At 47.2% G+C, this 15,703-nt stretch overlaps 1 protein-coding gene across 8 annotated transcripts in view; it reads left to right on the forward strand.

The window, feature by feature from the left end:
• MSI1 (musashi RNA binding protein 1) overlaps positions 1–15,703 on the forward strand; it is a 58,183-nt gene that overhangs the window by 26,495 nt on the left and 15,985 nt on the right. For all 8 annotated transcript variants that reach the window (XM_060269593.1, XM_060269591.1, XM_060269594.1 and 5 more), the window contains exon 6: positions 1,482–1,574. In XM_060269593.1, the coding sequence (XP_060125576.1) occupies positions 1,482–1,574 (93 nt within the window). The remainder of the gene's footprint in view (positions 1–1,481; positions 1,575–15,703) is intronic.

A 15,703-nucleotide genomic window follows, 5' to 3' on the forward strand; every position in this document is an offset into this window, starting at 1 on the left:
TCGCTTCTCTTTCCCTTGCTACAGACGCTTTACCTGCTGACATCCCCTCTTCTACCCAACTCTCAAAACACCCAATTTTCATGCTGCTCTTAACTTCTTTTAATCAAAATGTTAAAATATTGCATTTAAAGCTTGTGAGGTGCCCTGAGAACATACGCCGTTGGGTGGCCACAGAAATGTAGGAAGTAAAATGAAGGCACCTTTCCTGCCCCTTGCCTTTGGGCTTGATGCACAGATGAAGAGGGTTGGGTGGATGGGGGAACCCAAGGAGAGGGAACGTGATGTGTGCTGGCCAGCGAAGCGGGGATCAGGGCAGCGAGTGCTCAGGTATCCCAAGTAACCAGCACCATGAGCACATGGTTGGAATTGGGTTAATTCCATTAAGCAGTTTTGGTGACAGAAGGTGCTTTGCTGTTTGGGCGGGCTGTTCTCTAAGGCTTGGAATTGCTGCGGATTAGCTCTGTGCACTCCTTGGGGTAATTAGGAGCATGTGTTTCTTGCAAAGCGGGGACACAGCCATCCGGGGGGGGTGGGGGTGCAGCAGTGTGCAGAGAGAGCCTATTTGAAAAGAGCATCCCGGGCCCCTTCTGAGAGTTCTGCAGGGCTGAAAGGACCAGGAAGATGTACAGAGCAGTCTCTTTCCACAAATGCCCTTTCTGAGCGTCTCAAAGTGAATGTTCTGCCAGCCATGCTTGGTGTGTGTGTGTGTGTGTGCGCGCACGCGCCTGTCTCTCTTGCAGTGACTTATCAGCACTCCTGCATCAGATGCAGGGCCTTGTTGTGAGTCTCAGGTGGAAGGGAGGACACACACACAGCGCCACAGACCAGCAGTTCTCCTATGCAAGTCCTGCTGAAGTGAATGGGATGAGCTGTTCAAAAGCACCCTGTTTAAAAGCTGTTCAAAAAGAATTTAATGAGTAGGCAAAGAAAGCAAAGTGGCGGGGGAATAAGTAGTTTGCAAGCAGACATTTCATGCAGGGGGTGTCACGGTGAAAATTCTGGGTGAAGCGAAGCAGAATTCTGCAAATTGTATAAGCTATGCAGATTAAGTTTTTAGGCTGCATAGCCCCCTGCAATGCAGAAGTATCAACGAAAGCTAAGTTATTCTGCATAATTTAATTATTGGAATGGGCAAAGAGCTAAGCAGAGGTCACCAAAGCACCACCTGTAACTGCTTAAAATTGCACAAGGCAGCAAACCATCGGAACCTTAAGAACTGGAACTTGGCTTCTTCTTCTTGGTGTTTTTTTTTTTAAGGGAAAAAGAATATTAGGCGGTGTTCTTTTCTCAGGAAGTGGGATTCTTAATATGCATGGGATAGTGGCACATGGAAATGTCTTCCTTTAAACCTGCACATAAATCACAGGATGGCGATAGACAGCATATTTTCTTTAGCTGGCAAAGTGAAATGAAGTTTTTGTAGTTTTGAAGGAGTAGCCCTTTTTGCTGTCCTGCTGCCTTCTTGTCCTTCTGTTTTCTAGATGGTGACACGGACCAAGAAGATATTTGTGGGCGGCCTCTCCGTGAACACCACCGTGGAGGATGTGAAACAGTATTTTGAACAATTTGGGAAGGTATGTGTTTTGGGTCCAGTTAAGCAACCAACTGCATCCCTCCTCCGGGTATATCTAAACTGCAGCCATAACCTGGTTAGCAATCTGGGAAATGTAGTTCACTCAGTGGAGGCGGGGATGTGTTAGGAAGCAGAATTTTCAGTACTCTCACCAAACTTGCAATTCCCAAGATACTTTGCAGGGAAGCTGTGATTGTATAAAACCAATATTACACCTTTTGGGCTTTGCTGAAGGAAAGGATTAGGAAATGCAATGTTTTCCTTGCTAAGACATCTGCAGATAGCTTGGTGTTCTGTCAGCTGACCTGGGAAAAAGCTGCCTGGCCTGTTCTTCTGCCTTTAAGACTAGTCTGAAGTGCAGAAATTAGCAGGTGATCAGTGGTACCACTTCCTGCTAATCACCAGAGCTGCTAAAGGCAGAGCTACAAGGACTGCTTGTAAAGTTGGTGATTCCAGCTTCATGGGAGGTTTATTTTAAAGGTGTTTTGCCTTTGGGTGCCTCACAAATTCACAGAACTGTGAAGTAACCAACAAGTCAATACTTCTTCTCCAACCCAGATTCTCCTGAGATGAGGCTGAGGACTAGTAGCATGGCCAGTTCATAGTTCAAGGTGATTTGTATTTTCATTAGAGCCCTAAACCATGTGATCCTCAACTAAGTTTGAAGTTCTGACCCTAAGAGTCATCCATTCCTAAGCCTTATAGTTGACTGAACCCCTTCCACACTCTTCAAATAGTCTCTCTCTCTCTTTCTCTCTTTCTCTCTTTCTCTCTTTCTCTGCCCTTCCCCAAACAATAAAGACATTTTGGTGCCTGAGATGGAAAGTGGCCCTCCCTGTTACTTGATGATGATTGATAATAATAAATTCAGCTTGTTGGTTACTGGACACATAAGGATTCTCCAAACAACTCAAAAAACGTTAAAAGCATAAAGCATGATATGAAATCAGAAAAAAGAACAATGCGTTCAAGAAAAGCCGTACAGTAATCCAGTACTGAACAGCACCAAAATCATTCCATCAATAGGGAGCAAAGTCATGATAATCCTCCCAGTGCCTGAGAGAAATTGTAAGTTTTTGACCTGGCGCTGAAAGTCTGTTAATTAAGAGACCCCAGTGCAGGGCTCAATCATCCAAGATGCTCTTCCATGAGCTTGCACAGATCCCCCAGTGAATTAAGTTTCAGGGATCAGGCCTGTTAGCCTCCCACATTGCCACCATAGTCTGATACCTGTGGTGGTCATCTTCCCTTTCAGTTTCATCTAAGTTGTTCCCCAACTCTCAGTGCCGTTTTCTTTTTCTTTTAGTTCTTAGGTAAAGGGACCCCTGACCATTAGGTCCAGTCGTGACCGACTCTGGGGTTGCGCGCTCATCTCACATTATTGGCCGAGGGAGCCGGCGTATAGCTTCCAGGTCATGTGGCCAGCATGACAAAGCCGCTACTGGCAAACCAGAGCAGCACATGTAAACACCGTTTACCTTCCCGCTGTAGCGGTTCCTATTTATCTACTTGCATTTTGACGTGCTTTCGAACTGCTAGGTTGGCAGGAGCTGGGACCGAGCAACGGGAGCTCACCCCGTCACAGGGATTCGAACCACCAACCTTCTGATCAGCAAGCCCTAGGCTCTGTGGTTTAACCCACAGCGCCACCTGGGTCCCTCTTTTAGTTTTTAGTCTTCAGCAACTAGCCTGTTTGCCTGCTTTTGGTTGTTGGGAGCTGAATCTGAGCCAGAACATTGATGCCGTGTGAACTTTTTTTTTGTTAGTGCATAGCCATCCTATTTTACTTTTTTATTTTATAAACATATAAACATTTTATAAACATATAAATAACTTCCAGAGCGTGGCTCAACTTTATCCCCCAACCTGGTACCCTCCAGATACTTTGGATTTGACAACTCCCACCAACCATCAGCATCATGTGCCAGGCTGGCTGATGATCTGAAGGGCACCCAGTTGGGTAAGACTGGCATAAAAACAATATAGTCATCAAAATACAGTCGTACCTCGGAAGTCGAACGCCTTGCGAGTTGAACGTTTTGGCTCCTGAACGCTGCAAACCCGGAAGTGAGTGTTCCAGTTTGCGAATGTTCTTCGGAACCCGAGTGTCCGACGCGGGTTCCATGGCTTCCGATTGGCTGCAGGAAGCTCCTGCAGCCAATCAGAAGCTGCGCCTTGGTTTTTGGACATTTTGGAAGTTGAACAGACTTCCGGAATGGATTCTGTTCAACTTCCAATGTACGACTGTAATAAGAAGTGGTGGAAAGAATAAAACAGCAGGTCAAAAATACAGTGCTGAAACAAAAAAATGGTTGGAAAAGTAGAAAGGTCTTTGTCTGGTATGCTGTGAGTGAGCCTCCCTTAAGAGATAGTTGCCCAGGCAGGATGTCATAGGAACACAGGAGGAACATAGGAAGCTATATTCTACTGAGTCAGGTCATTGGTCCAGCTAGCTCAGTATTGTCTGCACTAACTGTTAGCGGCTTCCCAGGGTTTCAGGCAGGGGGTCTCTCCTGACTGTACCTGGAGATGTGGGGATTGTACCCCCTGTGTGCAAGGCAGATGCTGAGCTATGGCCCACCATTAGTCACATACCTCTGTTCAGAAAGTGGGTTGGCTCCAGTAATGAGCCTCCAAAAATGACCCGAGTCCACGAGCAGGTTGTCCTTGTGGCACAAGTCCCAAATGGCGTGTAGTGCTTTAAAGGCGACCTGCCAACACTCTGAATTCTGCTCGAAACCAGATGGTGAGCTCTGTCAACACTGGCATGGTGATGTGGTCCTAACAGCTGGTCCCAGTTAGCAGCCCAAAGCGGATGTGTTTTCAGGTACTCTCTTCTGTACAGACTTCAAGGGCAGCCCCACAAACAATTGGCATATCTGTTTGCCTGTTATGGTATCTTAATAGCTTATTCCAGTGTGAAGGATTATTGGGGGGGGCACTTTAAAAGGGCTCAGATGGGCTAATTCTAGGAAGTAACCATGTGCCTTTCTATAGCCACCAGGGTCTTTTGGGGGTGGGGAATAGACCCGAGCTTGTGAATGCTTTCTAACTTCTGCCTGGTGATTCTTAGCTGAATGCAGGAGAGCTAAGTGGAAACCTTCTACGGGTTTTAAGGAAAAATCATATAATTGTGCAGCTGGAAGGGACCCAATGCAGGAATCACACCATTGATGACAATTTTGTGAGGTTTGTGAAATGCCTCCCCTACAACCCCCACCATTGTCTGTCCAACCCCACTCACAGGGTGTGGGGTAGTGTGCCTCCTTGAATACTGTTCAATCTGTGGAACTTCCTTCTGAGCAAGTTTTTTTTAAGAAGTTCTTCAGGATTTAATGTGAAATGCATAATTTTTTTAAATGAAAGATTCTAGCAGAGATTAGATACCACTGTCTGTTCTCTTTCTCAGGACCCCCCCCCCCCATTTTTTATTTTATTTACTTTTACTGGTGTGTTTACTTACCATGGTGTGATGCATTTGGATAACTATTCAGCCTCATTGACCCAAATGGCAAAGGGTAGCCTTAGAAATAGTCAGAAGCATTGGGGTCAAGGTATTACGGTACGAGTACTCTTTCTGAGCGTAGGAGGCCATGGGAGGAAGGTTTGGTTAATGGAGTTGCTACCTACTTTTGATGAAAAGAAAACTGGTAACTGGAGGAGGACGGGAATCGCAAGTGAGGAGAGTTGCTGCTGCATTCATGTCCTGCGTGTGGGTTCCCCTTTGGGGCATCTGGTTGGCCACTGCGAGAACAGGATGCTGAACTAGCTCGGCCATTGTCCTGATCCAGCTTCAGGGCTGTTTCTAACGTTCTTAACTTGGGGGTGATGCTGAGATCAGCAGAGAAGGGTCTTCTTGGTAGTTCCTCCGCCCTCAGATGCTTGGGGTGGTGGTGGTGGCTTGGGGCAGGTCCTTCTTGTGTTGGCCCCTAAGCTGTGGAACTCCCTCCCTACGGAGGTGCTCCTGGCACCTTCTGGGGAATGCTGAAGACAGACCTCTTCCCCCTGCCTTTTGACACTTTGAGGTGCATGTTTTTAAGACCCACCTTACGTTTATTATCGTAAGCTGTTCAAAATTGTTTCGTAATATTGTGTTTTAATGCTGTAACCTGCCCTGGGGCCGCAGGGTGTGAAGGGCGGGAATTAACAATACTCAAATTGGCATGATCCAGGAGGAGTGGAACCACACCTTTGCCCAGGAGCTTGCTGTTTGCCCAACTGCTGCCCCATTTCAAGTAGCTGTAATCACAGAAAAGTAGAGTTGGAAGGGGAACCCAAAGGTGCAGGAACTGCAGCATAGTTGTCTGTGCTTGGGAGACGAATCTTCCTGACTGTGGGTTTGAGAGAGCCCACAGCCCTTTTGCTTCCCTTCCTTTGCCCCTGCTACACATCCTGCTGAACTCCTTACAAAATTACTTCCTGGGGCAGGCGGCTCCGGCGTTTGGATGCCATTTGATACTTGGCAGCTGCTGTCGGCCTTTCCTCCTGGTCAGGAGAGCCAGCCAGCCACTGTTGCATGTGACTCTGCGCCCTGTGTGGATCCTAAGCTCTCTTCTATGACGTTGCTTCCACAGAGCCCTCCCTTATGTGGCCATGGATGCTCTTTGATCAGTAGTTGGCAGTGAAGGGGGCACCTTCGTGTCCCAGCATAGATCAAAGGTACAGATATACAAATGTGTAGTTTCCCCCCCTCCCCCTCACTCCCCCCACCCCCTCTGTCTTCTGGCTCAAAGAATCACAAAACCAGCTTCACCCTTTTCGTCTGTTGCTCGCCTAGTCTTGCCCAAAGACTTTTGTAGATAGTTTTTATCATTATCTGTATAGTTAGACTTAGATGTAGGAAAAACAATAATAATAATACATTTCAGCTGTTTATAGTGATTTTTTTTCTTTTTTTACCCTTTTCTTTCCTACTGTTGTTGTGTTTTAATTTTTTGTACGTAGCTTTGAAGGTAGCAGAGTGTAGATGACCGCGGTAGCACATGTGTGTTAGCGACGCTCCATTTTCATGCCCACCTCCAAATCATACGCCTAGCCAATGAATGTAGAACTTGAAATCAGGTTCTGTTTTGGGGGTGGGGGGGGAGAGAGAAGTGGTCGTGTGTATATATCTCCCCTGTAGCAAACTGATTTCAGAATTTGCCTCTGCCAGCAGCAGCTTGGTAGTGAAACGATTCTACAGGACTTTTCTGCATGGAGCTCTTTCTTGGCCTGAGTAATATATGGATATATGGAACAGGTGGGTCAGGGTTTAGTGGAGAGCTGGAATCAGAAGCCCATTCTTTGCCCAAACTTCTGGTTCATGCTGATTTGTTATCCGGTTAGGCCCTGCTAAGGTGGCACAAAGGTACGTGACCTCATCCAGCCTCTGAGACCCAAGTATGTATATATGTATTTCATGAAATTCATATACCGCTAGACTGTTTAAAAAACCCTCAAAGTGGTTTGCAAAGAGATCAGTAAAAACAACTCTTTAAAACATTCAAAAGATAAAACCAGCAATTAAGAAAAAACAAGATTTAAACATACACCAGCTTTCTACATGACTGGGTAGACTTATCTATAAATAAAAATGTTTCTAGCAGTTCTGTACAGTGAAGGTGCCTGCCTGATGTCAATAGGCAGGGAGTTCCACAGTATAGGCGCTGCCACACTACAATTTAAATTTCTTACAAATGCGGAATGGGTATTACGTGGTACATGTAGCAGTGCCAGTTCCGCAAATTGAAACAGTTGTGTGAGCATATATGGGGTAATGAGACCTCACAGGTAAACTGGTCCCAAGTTGTTAAGGGCTTTATATACTAACACCTTGAACTTGGCCTGGTGTAGCTCTCTGTCAGTAATCATGCTGCAGCATTCTACCACAGCTGATCAAGTACAATGGAAACCCCACATGAAACATTGAAGTTATATCAACTCTCTCTCTCTCTATATAAATTACCCATTATTCGCTCTTAAGGTCCCAAGGCAGGTGCCAACAATTTAAAAGACAGCTTAAAAAACAGTTTTTAAAACTTGTACCTACAAAAAGAAATGCAATCACGAAAATAAGGTGGATCCTGAAAATATACATCTCAAGTTCAAAGACCAGGATAGAGGACCCCTCCAGACCAGTGTTTATTTTTTAGTGGGTGTAATTCTGCAACATTCCATTGGCTCAATAACAGTGCATTAGAGGTGGATTCATGCAGGACTGATCACACATCGTTCTGCTTTGTTAGCTGACCTGTTATGCTTCCCCAGTATTACTGCTGTCTGGGGGTGTGTGTGCTTTTGTGCTCTATAGTGGAACTGAACAACAACAAAAAAGCAACAACCCTAGAACATTCACAATATTAAAAAGTTGCATGATTTCAGCAGATAGTTGCAGGACATTGTAAAGGAAGCAGTACAACCTCCCTGGAACTTCTGCAGGTGCAAAGAGTATTGAAAGTGGATTGATGGCCTTTGGCTAAATAGTACAGATTAGAGCATTGAAAGCAGAATTACTTAGAACCACCCTGATACCATTGTGAGCTCAGATCGTAATGGATGCACAAGAAAAAAAGGATGCCTGGAAGGACCCCTAGGCCAAGAAGCTAAGTCACAGTTTCTCCCCTTAAAATTGGAGGAACAAATTGGATAAATTGAGGCTCTGCCCAGTCCTTTATTTGGAGATGAGTCACTCCAAATCCTCCATCTCCTGTATAAGAGGAGAAATTTGAAGCAATTTGTATTTGAAGCCAAATCTTTCAAATTTGCTGTATGCGAAGCACAACTTCCCCTGGAAACCAACACTTAGCTGAATTTTGTGAAGCAGTTTTGCAACCAAAGAGCTTTTTATAAAGAATGCATATATAGGGGAAAGTGTGCATAAAGATGAAGGCGTTAGTGAAAATAACATACAGAAATGCATTGTATTAGGGAAATCTTGTTGCAAAAATGTGTACAATAGTCAAAACTGCATTATAAAGGTGTGTGTTAGAAGACATTTACACTAAAATATGATGAATTTAAAAGAAAGGAAGAAAGGAGCAAATTGCTGCAAAATGTGGAGAGCTGAAATTAAGATGAAGAAGAATAAGAGACTGAGAGAACCGAGATTGACAGATCCTTCCATCTCTATTTCCGTGTATAAGAAGTGTCAGTTCCTGGCAGTTCTTGCAGGAGAGCAATCCGTTGCTTAGCCTGTAAACCTTGCTCAAACTCTGCTTCCTTCTGTTGGGGGGCGGGGCGGGCGGATGGCTCAGAGGATGGTCCTAGGGCCTGCCTTCCAATTCTGCTGCTGAAGATGAGCAGGCTGGCCCTCTAAGCTGCTTGGCTAGGAGCTATAAGCAAGCTGCTCTGAGCTCCTTGAGGGAAAATCAGGGTAGAGCAATCAAACTAAATATATATAGGAGACTGTCCAGAGCTCCAGTGAGACTGATCAAAGCAGCAAACCCTGGGAGCCAGTTTCTGGCAACGACCTGTCATCTGCCTACAAAATCCACATGTGACTGGGGCTAAGAAGTGGGCATGCTGGAGAATGCGCCAACTAATGAACGGCTTCAGATTACTCGAGTAAGTGAGCCAAGTCACTGCAAGGGATTTTTTTTAAAAAAAAACCACACACACACACCTCCACCTCCACCTCGCTCTGCCCTGACCCCTCCAGTTCCTAAGCACATGTAAAATCCCCTGCATCAGGGGGAAAAATTAGAAAAGTCTGTGGGTGGGTGTGCGGGAGAAGGACACAGATTCTATGCTAGTCAGCAGAAACTTAACTGGAGGGAGAAGGACCACCAAGCTTTCCTTCCAGGGAGCATCAAATTGCAGCAGTTTATGGGGGATGTCAGGAATCTGGGATTGGGCTTAAGTACTTTGGAAGGTATGTAGGCATGCAGGGTCCCCTGCAGCCATGAAAGGAAGTAGTCAAGTGCACCACCAGCTCCTGTGATTGGCCGGCAGTATGACCCGCCTGGATTGGCTGGTCCAGGTATAAAGACTGTGAGAATCTTGGCTTTCCCCCCTCTCCACCTGGTCAACAGCATGGAGCATTTTGTTTGCTACGATCCAGCTGCCAACTGAAATCTGATTTGCAGTGAGATCTGGTCGTCTGGCTGTTGGGCTTGATTTTGGTGCCTCTTTCTCTCTTCCACCCTTAATATGACAGAGCATGGTTGACATGGTGATGAAGTGGATGCCACATTGCAGGCTGCTCGGCCGTCCTAAAGCAGATGCTTCTCTTTTTGGCATTTTTAAGGGCGCTCTCCCTGACAACCAGCTCACAAGGGAAAAGTCATTGGCCTTTGTTTTAAGGTCAGGTTTACAGAAGGGTCTTTATTTGCCTGCTTTCCCTTCTCCCTGGAAGAAAACGCTGCTCAGTTATCTCATAGAAGTATTGGCAGATTTTGCTGAAACTCTGGAAAGGAGAGAAAATTCACAGAGTGTGATGCACCTTCCTTCTCGCCTCCAATTTTGCTGGATTTTTAATAATCCCACTCGCCCACACACTCTGGAAACTGGAAAAGGACCGCTTGGTTCTTGGCTGGCAGTGGTTTGCAGTACAAGAACTGACCACAATTTTACATCTACAGTGGTACCTCTACTTACGAATGTTTCTACTTATGAATGGAGCTCCGTTCGCCATCTTGGATGCGGTTTAGATAGGATTTTTTCTACTTACGAATTTTTAGATAGGGTTGCTTCTACTTACAATTTTTTTCTCCCAATGCATTCCTATGGGATTCGACTTACAAATGTGCGTTCGGAACGCATTAAATTTGTAAGTAGAGGTACCACTGTATATCTCATAAATACCTGCTTCTAGATGGGACCATTTCTAAAGCATTCACTTCTATAACTGAATATTCCCCACCAAACATAAATACTTTTTGTGCATAGAGAACTTTCAAGGGTTAGAACCCTTCTCCTTCTAGTTTTCTATAATATATCCCTAACCTCATCGTCTCCAGATATTTTAGACTAAAGCTCTCATGCTCCCTAACCATTGGCTGTGTGGGCTGGGGGCTGATGGGAGCTGTAGTCCAAGATATCCAGAGAGCACCAGGATAGGGAAGGCTGTGTGTGTGTGTGTGTGTGTATCTATACATATAAATTTATATATTGCTTGATTGTAAAACAAAAGAAAACCTCAAAGCGGTTTACAAAAAGAAAGAAACAATGGAATTAATGTGGTTTTTTAAAAAAAAACCCCAGTTAAAAACAACTATTTAAAATATTTAAAAAATTAAAATCAACAATAAGCTAAAAAGCTGATTAAAGTACATGTCAACATTATTATGCATGTGCAAATAGGCTTCCCTAAACAAAATATTCTTAGCAAACACTGAGAAGAATACAGCAAAGGTGCCTGATGTTAATAGGCAGGGAGTTAGAAAGTGTAGGTGTTGCCACAGTAAAGTACCAGGGTACTAAGTTTTTACAAATGCAGAACAGGTATTATGTAGCACCTACAACTGCCAGATCTGCAGATCGGAGCAGTTGAGCAGACGTATATGGAGTAAGGTGAGCTTGCAGGTAAACTGGTTCTATATAGTGGGGGAACTTATGGTCCTCCAGATGTTTTTTGGACCACAACTCCTGTCATCCCTGAATATTGGGCCATTGAGGCTGGGGTTGTTGGGAACTGTAGTCCAAGAAACATCTGGAGGACCACATGTTCCCTATCCCTGATCTGCACAACAGGCAAGGAAGTAAATGTCTTTCTCAGCTATGCCAATTTAGCTATGCCAAATCTATACATTAAATAGATTCCATGTACCTCTGGAGGTATATGTATTTCACACATAGAATCTATACTACGTCTGCAGTGGCACAGCTGAGTCAAAGTTTTCCTTCCTTGCCTGTTGTTTATGAACACGTGTCCTCCAGGGATTAAGAGGTGGAGTCGCTCCCTCTGGGTGGTGTGTTGAGCCTGCAGCTATAACTAGGTGAGAGACTTGGTTGCAAGGAAATTATTGTTCACGCCTGCTGCTACTTATCTTGCCCCATGAGATACCTCCTCACATTGGAGAAGTGGCACATCCCTGCACCTAGATCCCTGCATGTTTGGCTCTCCTGCGATGCCTCCACCCCCCAGGCTTGAACATGTAAACCTGCTGTACTTTGATTGGATTACAGCTCCCGTCAGCCTTAGTATCATATGGCCATTTTGGCTGGGGCTGATAGAAGCTGCAGTCCAAAACAGTTGGGGGGGGGGGCAACCAGCTTGGAGATGATAGGTACATAAGAACATACGGATAACCTGCTAGATCAGGCCAATGGCCCATCTGGTCCAGCATCACAGTGGCAAACCAGATGCTCCATTGGGAAACCTGCAAACAGGAATTGAGCAACAAGCGCACTCTTCCTCTCCTTTGGTTTCTAGCAATAGGTATTAATAAGCATTACAGGCATCATGGCTAGTAGCCATCAATAGCCTTCTCCTCCATGAATTTGTCTAATCCTGTTTTAAAGCCATCTAGGTTGGTGGCCATAACTGCCTCCTGTGGGACTGAGTTCCGTAGCAGCATGAAGATGTCCTGTTCTTCCTTCTACCCTGAATCTTAAACATTCAACTCCATTGGATGTAAAACAAAAACAAAAACACAGTAGTGATGACAGGAGGTTTCCTCCTCCCTGCAAGATAAGTGATTCTGGCCTAGTTTTCTCCGGGATAAATAAATCTTGCAGCTGGGGCTTTGCTTCTCCGTTTGGAAAGCCCCTCCGTGCAGAAAGCTATCCTAGTCCTTTCCCTGACATGCTACCTCAACGAGTCCAGTGAGTGTCTTGAGTTTTCTGCAAAGGATCATTCCATCGTTTATGTCCCCTCTTGTTTTGAAGTGGCCCGGCTCGGATGCAGGTTTCATCCGCCTCAGTGGGCACTAGGCCTCTGCACTAGATTAGAGCTCCCTCCCAAACACACACACGTTCTAAAAATAAAATGCAGTGCACTTCCTCTCCCCCCCCACCTGACTCAGAGTTCCACCTCCAGATAGGATGTGAAGGTGGAACGGAAGTGAGGCTGAGGGGGCGTTCTGCTATTTATACCCTCTGTCTCTATAAGTGAAGGCCTCATTTTCTGAATATGCTCTCTGCCTGCACTCCTCAGTGGCACTGAGCTTCCAGAAAAGCTTTGGGTTGGCTTGCGACACCTATGGCAAGGAGTGCAGGGTGGATTTTATTTGGGATAGACAAGACACAGTTAGTAAGCACCCTCTTGCCGCCAGCTCCTGGGTGTTAAATCATCTAATAACTACACAGTGCTCTGTGGCTCAGCCATCCCCCAACCCGGTCCCTTCCAGCTGCTTTTGGACTACAACTCCAATCAGTCCCAGCCACTGGGAGCTGTAGTCTAAAAGGGGGGACTTTGAATGTCCAGAAGAAGAGAGCCTAGATCACCATGATGGTCACTTCTCTATAACTAGACGACTGCAAAACCGGTTCCTTGTTTGAAAGTCTGGGAAGCTGCTGCTGCTGCCAGTCAGTGTGGACAGTATGGAGCTGGGTGGACTGGCGGTCCGCTTCAGTATAAGGCAACTTGGGGAGGGATGGAGCTCAGGGGTAGGGCATCTGCTGTGAATGCAGAAGGTGCAATCCAAAGCAGGGCTGGGATGCGGCCTAAAGATCATTGCCAGCCGGTGTAGAAAGCATTGTGCTAGATGGGTCAACAGTTCCTAAGCTTCCTGTGTTCCTAAACTGTGGCGCTGACCCGTAGTCTGGTGGAACGGACTTGTGACTGAGCTGAGAGCTTTGCACAGTATGTGCGAGGGCCGATGGGGCCTCCCTCGTAGGAGGCCTTTGTGTGCCTGGAGGAGGAGGGGGGAACGAGTGGCCCTGGCTCTCCCTCACGAGGCCCACAAGGACCATCTCCTCCATGAGGAGGGTCTGTCCCCAGCAGGGATGCCTTTTGTGTGGCTGTCGAGAAGCGCTTTTTTTCCCTGGGAGAGAGAAAGAGAGAGCATTAGAGCTGGCGCTAATCTGATCCAGCAGCTCGGATTGGAGGGGCCAGGGTTGCCACAGCAACCAGGCCCCAAGAGAAGCCATCCCCAGCCAGCCTCTTTTGTTCCGGGGCGTTGGCAAAGCCAGCCACTGCGGCGGCGGCGGCGGCGGCCTCCCTCTGGAGAAGAAAAGGGCTCTGGAGAATGGGGCCCAGGGGAGCAGCGGGGGGTCTCCCCCCCCCAAGCAGGGGGATCTGCCCAAAGAGGCACCCAACGGGCAGCCGCTACAATAGCCGCCCGCCGGGGGCTGCCACTCACACTTAGCGCTTGCCCGCCTGAACTTGGCGGCTCCGCCATAATCCCGCCTCTCCCCTGCCCTGGGTTTCCATGGACACCGGAGCCTATTGAGGACACACATTTTCCGCCTGTGAAATTGAATGCCCACCCGGTGTCAGGGAAGGCCTCCCTCATCAATGGGGACGTGCTTGGAGAGCTGGGGGGGGGGACCGGCTGGCTGGCTGGCTGGCCATTCCCAGTGATGCTGCTGTCCACCATCTTCTTCCCTCCTGGCTTTTCATCCCAGGCTTCTTTGACACAGTGGAGGAGAGGGCCATTGATGGCCTACTAGCTGTGGTGGTTGTGCTCCACAGTCTGAGAGAGCAATGCTTCTGAATACCAGTTGCTGCAAGCCATGGGAAGGGAGAGTGCTCTTGTGCTCGGGTCCTGCTTGTGTGTTTCCCCCGTAATGGGCATCTGGTTGGCCCCAGTGAGAACAGGATGCGGGACTCAATGGGCCATTGGCCTGATCCAGCAGGACTCTTCTTAGGTTTTATGTTCTTGAAGCCTGCCTCCATTTCTCCGGGGCTTAGTGTGCTCGCTGACCACTTTGTGGAAGATTTGGAGCTTTATTAAAACTTGCCTTCCTGTGAATAAAAAAAAAACCCAGGGAAGTGTATTTCTGTGGCGGCTCAGTTCCTCGGCCTCTGCACTGGAGCACGGGGCCCTTTTCTCATAATTATCAAGAACTCCTAACGAATTTTATGTCCTTAATTCAGGGTCCTTTGGTTCTGCAGAGTCTTTCTCCTTTGGGGGTTGGAATTGTTCCTTCTCTGCTGTTTTAGGTGGTCTACCCAGCCTACAGATTATGCTTTTTAATACATACAGGAAGACAGTGGTTTTTTTAGTTAGGTCCTAAGGAGGGTGCCTTTTTCAAAGACAGAGTTTCCGTTCTACAGTGTTCTCGTCTTGGGCTTGTTCGTTGAGAGTGTCATTTTGCTACCTGAGCAAAGAAGAATTTTAGTGAGTCCCCAGGAAATCAAAGAGGTAGACAAATAGGTGATGATGATGATGATGATGATGATGATGATACCGATACCACCTTATGCAGGGGTCCCCAGACTATGGCCCGGGGGCCACATACGGCCCCCTGAGGCTCCTTTATGCGGCCCCAGGGAACGCTCGCTGCTGCCGCCTGCTCTTACCGGCGCGGTGTGGCACGGCTGCTGACTTCCGACCCAGAAAAGCAACGGAAATAGCTTGTGCACACGCGCAAGCGTCATTTCCGGTGTACTTCCGGGTCGGAGGAGGCTTCTGCACATGCGCACAAGCTATTTCCGGCGCTTTCCAGGTTGGGAGTGTGCCAGAAATAGCGCTCCCACCACACAATCGGTGCGGCAGGCATCCGGCCCAAAGCCGGGTAAGTTTGGGGACCCCTGATTATGTGAAGGAGTACCACTTCCTCCAGAACAGGACCGAGACCACAAAAGTGTTAGGCGACTAAATGTGCACAGTGTTGTGTAGTGGTTAGAGTGTCTGGTTAGACCAGGGTTCATATCCTCCCACTCAGCTATGAAGTTCACTGGGTGACCCTGGGGCGTCCACACGCTTTCTGCCTGACCTACCTCGCAGGGTTGTTGTGAGGACAAAATATTGGGGACACGGAGGTATGCCACCTTGAACTCTTCTGGAGACCCCCCCCCCGGCCTTGGCAGAATGCCCCAGTGGCATTGGAGCCGGGAGGGTTTTGCCCCTGTCCTCGGCACACGTTAACGCCTGCTACCTCGGGGTTAATCAGGCCGGAACAGCGAGTGCCCTGTGCTCTATCCCTCTGCCAGACGCTCTACTCGAGACGTCCGCTGGTAAAGTGGATAATCTCCTTTTCTCTCTTGCCCTGCTTTCTTTGCCCAGCGCACGTCAATCTTGAAACCCTTGCAACGTTGACTGCCAG

Source organism: Zootoca vivipara, chromosome 17, assembly GCF_963506605.1.
Source record: "Zootoca vivipara chromosome 17, rZooViv1.1, whole genome shotgun sequence".
Classification (NCBI taxonomy): Eukaryota; Metazoa; Chordata; class Lepidosauria; order Squamata; family Lacertidae; genus Zootoca; species Zootoca vivipara.